General features: G+C 42.5%; 1 protein-coding gene across 1 annotated transcript in view; it reads right to left on the reverse strand.

Annotated features, from left to right (window-relative positions):
• Positions 1-421: 421 nt before the first annotated feature.
• CHRNA9 (cholinergic receptor nicotinic alpha 9 subunit) overlaps positions 422-7515 on the reverse strand; it is a 29200-nt gene continuing 22106 nt past the window's right edge. The window contains exon 5 of the mRNA XM_017509880.2: positions 422-1337. Within this exon, the coding sequence (XP_017365369.1) occupies positions 796-1337 (542 nt within the window). The 3' untranslated portion in view covers positions 422-795. The remainder of the gene's footprint in view (positions 1338-7515) is intronic.

Below are 7515 nucleotides of genomic sequence, written 5' to 3' on the forward strand. Positions count from 1 at the left end.
TCTGCCTGAAAAAGACTTAAATTGAGACTTAAATTACACTAACATATATGTGACTATTTCGTTTTTCAAAAGTATGTTTTAATAGGAACTAAGGAGAAAATAAATGTGGTTTGTTTTGCCCTTTTTGTTTTAAGTTTTTTGGGTTTTTTTGAGATACCCAGGCTGGAGTACAGTGGTGCAATCTCGGCTCACTGCAACCTCCGCCTCCCAGGTTCAAGCAATTCTCCTGCCTCAGGCTCCTGAGTAGTTGGGATTACAGGTGTGTGCCACCACGCCCAGCTAATTTTTATATTTTTAGTAGAGATGGAGTTTCACCATGTTGGTCAGGCTGGTCTTGAACTCCTGACCTTGTGATCCTCCCTTCTCAGCCTCCCAAAGTGCTAGGATTACAGGCATGCGCTACCATGCCCGGCCTTTTGTTTTAAATTTTAACAGTAAAATGTATTTTGTTACCTGCACTGCTAAAGAGATGAATAATTGTATAAACTAGAGGCAGTCACCCACCACTCTGGTGGGCTATAAAAGGAGTCTTTCCCTATTTCTTCCATCTCCCTACCCTTGAAATTTTGGATCCCCTGCTTCTTTAACAGGGCAGGTAGCTTCAACATTGATTTCAAGTTAATAATAAAAGCACAGACAACATAACCCCTAAACTATATTTCAACAAGTTAATAATAAAAAGCATGACAACATAATCCCTAAATTATAGACGAACAAAAATCTTGGAAGAACACTGGAGTAGATCACAGGGAATTGTACTAACTTCTCCCCAGATAGCAAAGCCAATACCTGTGACTAATCCGCTCTTGCTATGATCAAGATAGTCATCACAAACACCATGATGAAAAAAATCCACATGAAGAATCGGTCTATGACTTTCGCCACCTTCTTCCATTCGCTCCCCTTGGAATTGGTGGCCTTGTGGTCTTTGAGGCACTTGGCGATGTACTCAATATTCCTTGTCAGCACTTTGTACTGTGCACAGTAACTCTCGGCCTCCTGAGGATTCTCACCCTGGCAGCCCAGGTCATTCTTTAAGCGTTTATTCCTGTCCTTCTTTCTGGAAAGGTCTTTGTTCCTGTCTGTTTTCAGGTTAGACTCTGGGAGTTTGCTGTAAACTTTTGTGAGGCTGTCCTGCTCTCTACTGTGGTGCGGGCTGAGGCAGCTTTCACCCACATCATAGACAAACAAGACCCTGGACATGTATTTCAGGATGACCACCCTGGCCCAGTGTGGCACTGGCCGGGCCTCGGCCCCACAGAAGTGGATATTCATCACCATGATGGTCAAGGCGGTGGAAGCTGTGATCAGGGCCATCGTGGCTATGTAGTATTTACCTGGAATTAAAATAACAGCAATAACTGACTTTGCTTTAAAACTGTCCTCATACAGCCATGAGTCACTTAGCAACAGGGATACATTCTGAGCAATGTATTAGTCATTCATTGATTTTGTTGCTGTGTGAACATCATAGAGTGTATGTACACAAACCTAGATGGCATAGCCTTCTACATACTTCGGCTGTATGGTAACATAGCCTGTCCCTTCCAGGCTACAAACCTGTGCAGCATATTACTGTATTGAACGCCACCGGCAATGGTACACATGATTATCAAACGGTAAGTATTTGTGTATCTAAGCATGTCTACACATAGAAAGGATAAAGTAAAAATTGACATGATGGGCTGGGCACAGTGGCTCAAGTCTGTAATCCCAGCACTTTGGGAGGGTGAGGCAAGCGGATCACCTGAGGTCAGGAGTTTGAGACCAGCCTGACCAACATGGAGAAATCCCCGTCTCTACTAAAATAGAAAATTAGCCAGGCATGGCAGCGCATGCTTCTAATCCCGGCTACTCAGGAAGCTGAAGCAGGAGAATTGCTGGAACCTGGGAGGCAGAGGTTGCGGTGAGCCGAGATCCCGCCACTGCACTCCAGCCTGGGCAACAAGAGCAAAATTCCATCTCAAAAAAAAAAAAAAAATTTAACATTATAATCCTATGGGACCATTGTTGTATACACATTCTGTCATTTACCAAAGCATTGTTATGCAGCACATGACTGTATTTGTCTTAAAAAGAAACAAACCCAGACAAGGATGCTCTCTCTCACCACTCCTATTCAATATAGTATTAGAAGTTCTAGCCAGAGCAATCAAGCAAGAAAAAGAAATAAAGGGCATTCAAATAGGAAAGGAGGGAGTCAAATTGTCTCTATTTGCAGACGACATGATTGTATATCTAGAAGATCCCATCGTCTCAGCCCCAAATCTCCTGAAACTGATAAGCAAGTTCAGCAAAGTCTCAGGATACAAAATCGATGTGCAAAAATCACATGCATTCCTATACACCAATAACAGATATCCAAAGGATTACAAATCGTTCTACTATAAGGACACGTGCACACGAATGTTCATTGCAGCACTGTTTACAATAGCAAAGACCTGGAACCAACCCAAATGCCCATCGACGATAGACTGGATAGGGAAAATGTGGCACATATACACCATGGAATATTATGCAGCCATCAAAAACGATGAGTTTGGGTCCTTTGTAGGGACATGGATGAAACTGGAAACCATCATTCTCAGCAAACTGACAGAAGAGCAGAAGATCAAACACCGCATGTTCTCACTCATAGGCGGGTGTTGAACAATGAGAACACATGGACACAGGGAGGGGAGCACCACACACTGGGGTCAGTTGGGGGGAAATAGGGGAGGGATGGTGGGGAGTGGGGAGCTGGGGAGAGATAGCAAGGGGAGAAATGCCAGATGTGGGTGCTGGGGAGGAAGGCAGCAAATCACACTGCCACGTGTGTACCTATGCCACAATTTTGCATGTTCTTCACATGTACCCCAAAACCTAAAATGCAATAACATAAATAAATGGGGGAAAAAAAAAAAGAAAAGAAACACCATTATCAGGATACAGAAAGTGAGAAAAAAAAAAAAAGAAACAAACACCTTGTGAAAGGAGGTGTTATACCCTGGTGGTGGTTACTAGTATAGATTTTTTTTTCTTTTTTGAGATGGAGTCTCGTTCTGTCACCCAGGCTGGAGTGCAGTGTCGCAATCTCAGCTCACTGCAACCTCCCGCCCCTGTGTTCAAGCAATTTTCCCAGCTCAGCCTCCCAAGTAGCTGGGATTACAGGCGCCTGCCACCATGCCCGGCTAGTTTTTGTATTTTTAGTAGAGAAGGGGATTTCGCCGTGTTGGCCAGGCTGGTCTTGATCTCCTGACCTCGAGTGATCTGCCCACCTCGGCCTCCCAAAATGCGGATTATAGACGTGAGCCACCGCACCCGGCCATAGCATAGACTTTTGAATCTGACTTTCTGGGTTTGAATCCGAGCTTTGTCACTCCCTAGACTTGGGATCTGTAGCAAGGCATATAATTCTGTAAGCCTTGATTTCCTGCTCTGTAAAGTGGGTATAATAATAATATCTAACTCGCAGGAATATGAGGAGGCTTAATTGAGATGATACATGTGAAGTTCTCAGCACTGTTCCTGGTTTGAGATTTAAAAGTCTGGAATGTTTGCTGAGATCATGAGGTAAAAATTTTTTCTGCATTCAACAAATAAACAATTAATGAACTTGACCTGTTCTCAGAATGGTCTTCAGACCTCATTAATATGGAAGTCAATTGCTACTGGGTAAGAAAGGAGACTGTATCACTATTAGTCTTCAAAATGTGATTATATAAAGCAAATGTTGATGAAAAAGTGAAATTAAGGAAGGAAACAGTTAAGGCTACAAATTTATGAAATACAGAACAAAAAGCCAAGAAAATGAACAAAAATAAAAGCAAACTTTTGAAAAAAGTAATAAAATTAATAAGCCTTTGATAAGACCATTCACAGGAGAGAGAGAGAGAAATAAAGGGAAAGAGAGAGAGAGAGAGAAGATGCAAAAGACTTACAAAATAGTACAATATTATAAATAACAGTAGAGCCGGGCACAGTGGCTCACACCTGTAATCCCAGCACTTTGGGAGGCCGAGGCTGGTGGATCACTTGAGGTCTGGAGTTCGAGAGCAGCCTAGCCAACATGGTGAAACCTCATCTCTACTAAAAATACAAAAAACATAACCGGGTGCGGTGGCTCACGCCTGTAATCCCAGCACTTTGGGTGGCTGAGATGGGTGGATCACGAGGTCAGGAGTTCAATACCAGCTTGGCCAAGGTGGTAAAACCCCATCTCTACAACAAATATATATATTTTTAAAAAAATTAGCCATGTGTGGTGGAGCGTGCCTGTAATCCCAGCTACTCAGGAGGCTGAGGCAGGAGAATCACTTGAATCCAGGAAGCAGAGGTTGCAGTGAGCCGAGATCATGCCACTGCACTCCAGCCTGGGCAACAGAGCTAGACTATGTCTCAAAAAATAAAAATAATAAAAATAGCTGTATAATAACATATTTCATAATCTAGATGAAACTGTTGGAAAAAATATAAGATGTCAAAATTAGTGTAAGAATAAAGAACACTTTAATAGAAATGGGAATCAATAAAATACCACCCCCCTACCAAAGGCTGTAAGCCCAAGAAGAATCTATAGGTGAGCCTTATCAAACATTCAAGAACAAATAATTCCCATCTTATGCAACTTGTTCCAGAAATAGAAAAAGAGGGAAAACTGCCCAGTTCATTTTGTGAGCTCAATTTGTCCTTGGTTCCAAAAAAGAAATATTAAAGCCATTTCACTAATAGACATATTTGAGAAGGTTCTACAAAACATGAGCTAACTAAATCCAACAGTGTCTTCAAGGATAATGTATCATGAGAAAGGAGTTTGGTTGAGTTGTACAAAAAAGTTCAACATCAGAAAACTTATTGATGTAATTCATGACATTGATGAGTAAAAGAGAAAACTCACATGATTATCTTAACAGATGAAGACAAAGTATTTGATAATGTTTATCATCTGTTTATTGTTTGTCAAAAACTCTGAGTTAACTAAAAACATATGAGACCTTTCTTAATATGGTGAAGACCGTGGACCAGAAACCTATGTCAAAGGCTACATTTGATGCAGAAAAGTTAAGCATATTTCTATAATATTGTGAGCACACTCCATAGGTGCTATGAATAGCAAATTATGATTGTTAAATAAATGTTCTCAAAATCTGTGTGCATCTTTCCTAAAAAGATAAATTGTAGCTAGTAGTGGTGGCTCACACCTGTAATCCCAGCACTTTGGGAGGCCGAGATGGGAGGATTACTTGAGCCCAGGAGTTCAAGACCAGCCTAGCCAACATAGTGAGACCCTGTCTTTTTTCATTTTTTCGATATATTTCTTTTGAGATGAAGTCTCACTCTGTCTCCCAGATTGGAGTGCAGTGGTGTGATCTTGGCTCACTGCAATCTTCACCTCCCGGGTTCAAGTGAATATCCTGCCTCAGCCTCCTGAGTAGCTGAGATTACAGGCATGCACTGCAATGCCCGGCTAATTTTTTAAATAGAGACAGGGTCTTACCGTGTTGGCCAGGCTAGACTCAAACTCCTGACCTCAGGTGATTTGCCTGCCTCGGCCTCCCAAAGTGCTAGGATTACAGGCATGAGCTGTCATGCCTGGCCTTCATTTTTAAATAATAAAAATAAATTAAAATCAAATTTAAAAATACAAATTTAATCTAATTTTTAAAAGATAAATTTCATATCACTATAGAAACAGAACAAGCAATTCCTGTGAGACATGTCTCTTTAGAAATTGTGGAAGTTTGCTATATAATGTTACTGCCCAAGAGGAGAGTGGGACCAGCCAGTGATCTTTCCTCAAACAGGCTATGACTGGATGTCACCACTGCCAATCGTTTCTGCCTCAGAAGAGCTAATAAAATCCCAATGCATCTCCTTCTTTTTATTAGAGGGGAAAAACCCTTCTGTGTCTAATTCTGAAAAAGAGGGGTGTGTGTGTGTGTGTGTGTGTGTGTGTGTGTATTTTGCAAGGAGAGACATAAAAAGGAAGAAATTTGCAAATGGAGAAGCCACTATAGAGTCGTCTGAATCCTGGGTGACTGGACTGAGTAAAGAGTAAAAGGGCAAGGCAACATCCCTTGATATTAGACTCTAAGTTCCTAAAATGTCTCCTTATTGCTTACTTTAAGGAACTCAAACTTAGATCTAGCTGGATTCTGGTGAGCATCTGTTACAACAGCAAGTCCTTGAGATGGAGGTGTTGGATCTCAAAAGTATCCTTGAAAACAGGAAGTATGTGTTTTTGTTTTGTTTTCTTTTGTTTTTTTGAGATGGAGTTTCACTCTTGTTGCCCAGGCTGGAGTGCAGTGGCGCAATCTTGGCTCACCGCAACCTCCACCTCCTTAGTTCAAGCACTTCTCCTGCCTCAGCCTCCCGAGCAGCTGGGATTACAGGCATGTGCCACCACGCCCGGATAGTTTTGTATTTTTAGTAGAGATAGGGTTTCTCCATGTTGGTCAGGCTGGTGTTGAATTCCCGACCTCAGGTAATCTGCCCACCTCGGCCTCCCAAAGTGCTGGGATTACAGGCGTGAGCCACTGTGCCCAGCCAGAAGTATGTGTTAAAGGGGATAGGAGAGCCCTCAGAACAAGCTAGGTAAGGATATGGGAGGCAGAGGCAGTACCCTCAGTATGCACACCAGCCCTTGGGGGGACATTTCATTATTGCTGATTTTTGAAAATGTGGTCTGCTTTGAAATCACCTCAGATTCCCAAATCTTGACTGAGTTGCTAAATCAAACTCTCTGGGTGTAGGAACGTGCATTTTAATAAGCTTTCTCCCACTGCTATTATACCCAGTGAAGTTGAGATTTTTCTAGTAAGGGTAGACATCAGGCTTAAAAAGCACATCTTTCTGCCATGTTTGCCACTCTTCCCTAGAAGAAAACCCTTATCATGTGAAATGATAACAATAGTCACTGTTTACTCAGCACTTACCATATGCCAGGGTGTGCAGTAAGCAATGACACAGAAGGAAGCAATCACACAAATTTTGCAGATGATGAAGCAGAGACGAAGAGAACAAGTAGCTTGTCTAAGCTTGATCAAGAAGTGAACAGTGAAGTCAGCATTCAAATGCAGGGGTCTTTGATTTCAAAATCAGGTCTTAACCTCTGGGTCAGCGGACTTCAGACTTAAACAGAAAATGCATCAGAATAACCCAGAAGACTTGTTCAAACAGGATGCCAGGGCCTTATCTCCAGAATGTCTAATTCAGTAGGCTTAGGGTGGGCCCTGAGATTTTGGGTTTCTAAAAGTTCCTAGGTGGGCCAGGCACGGTGGCTCATGCCACCACCTTGGGAGGCCGAGGTGGGGGTGGATCACGAGGTCATGGATCAGCCTGGCCAAGATGGTGAAACCCCTTCTCTACTAAAAATACAAAAATTAGTCGGGCGTGGTGGTGCATGCCTGTAGTCCCAGCTACTCAGGAGGCTGAGGCAAGGAATTGCTTGGACCCAGGAGGCAGAGGTTGCAGTGAGCCAAGATCATGCCATTGCACTCCAGCCTAAGCGACAGAGCAAGACTCTGTCTCAAAAAA

Source organism: Cebus imitator, unplaced genomic scaffold, assembly GCF_001604975.1.
Source record: "Cebus imitator isolate Cc_AM_T3 unplaced genomic scaffold, Cebus_imitator-1.0 Scaffold425, whole genome shotgun sequence".
Taxonomy (NCBI): Eukaryota; Metazoa; Chordata; class Mammalia; order Primates; family Cebidae; genus Cebus; species Cebus imitator.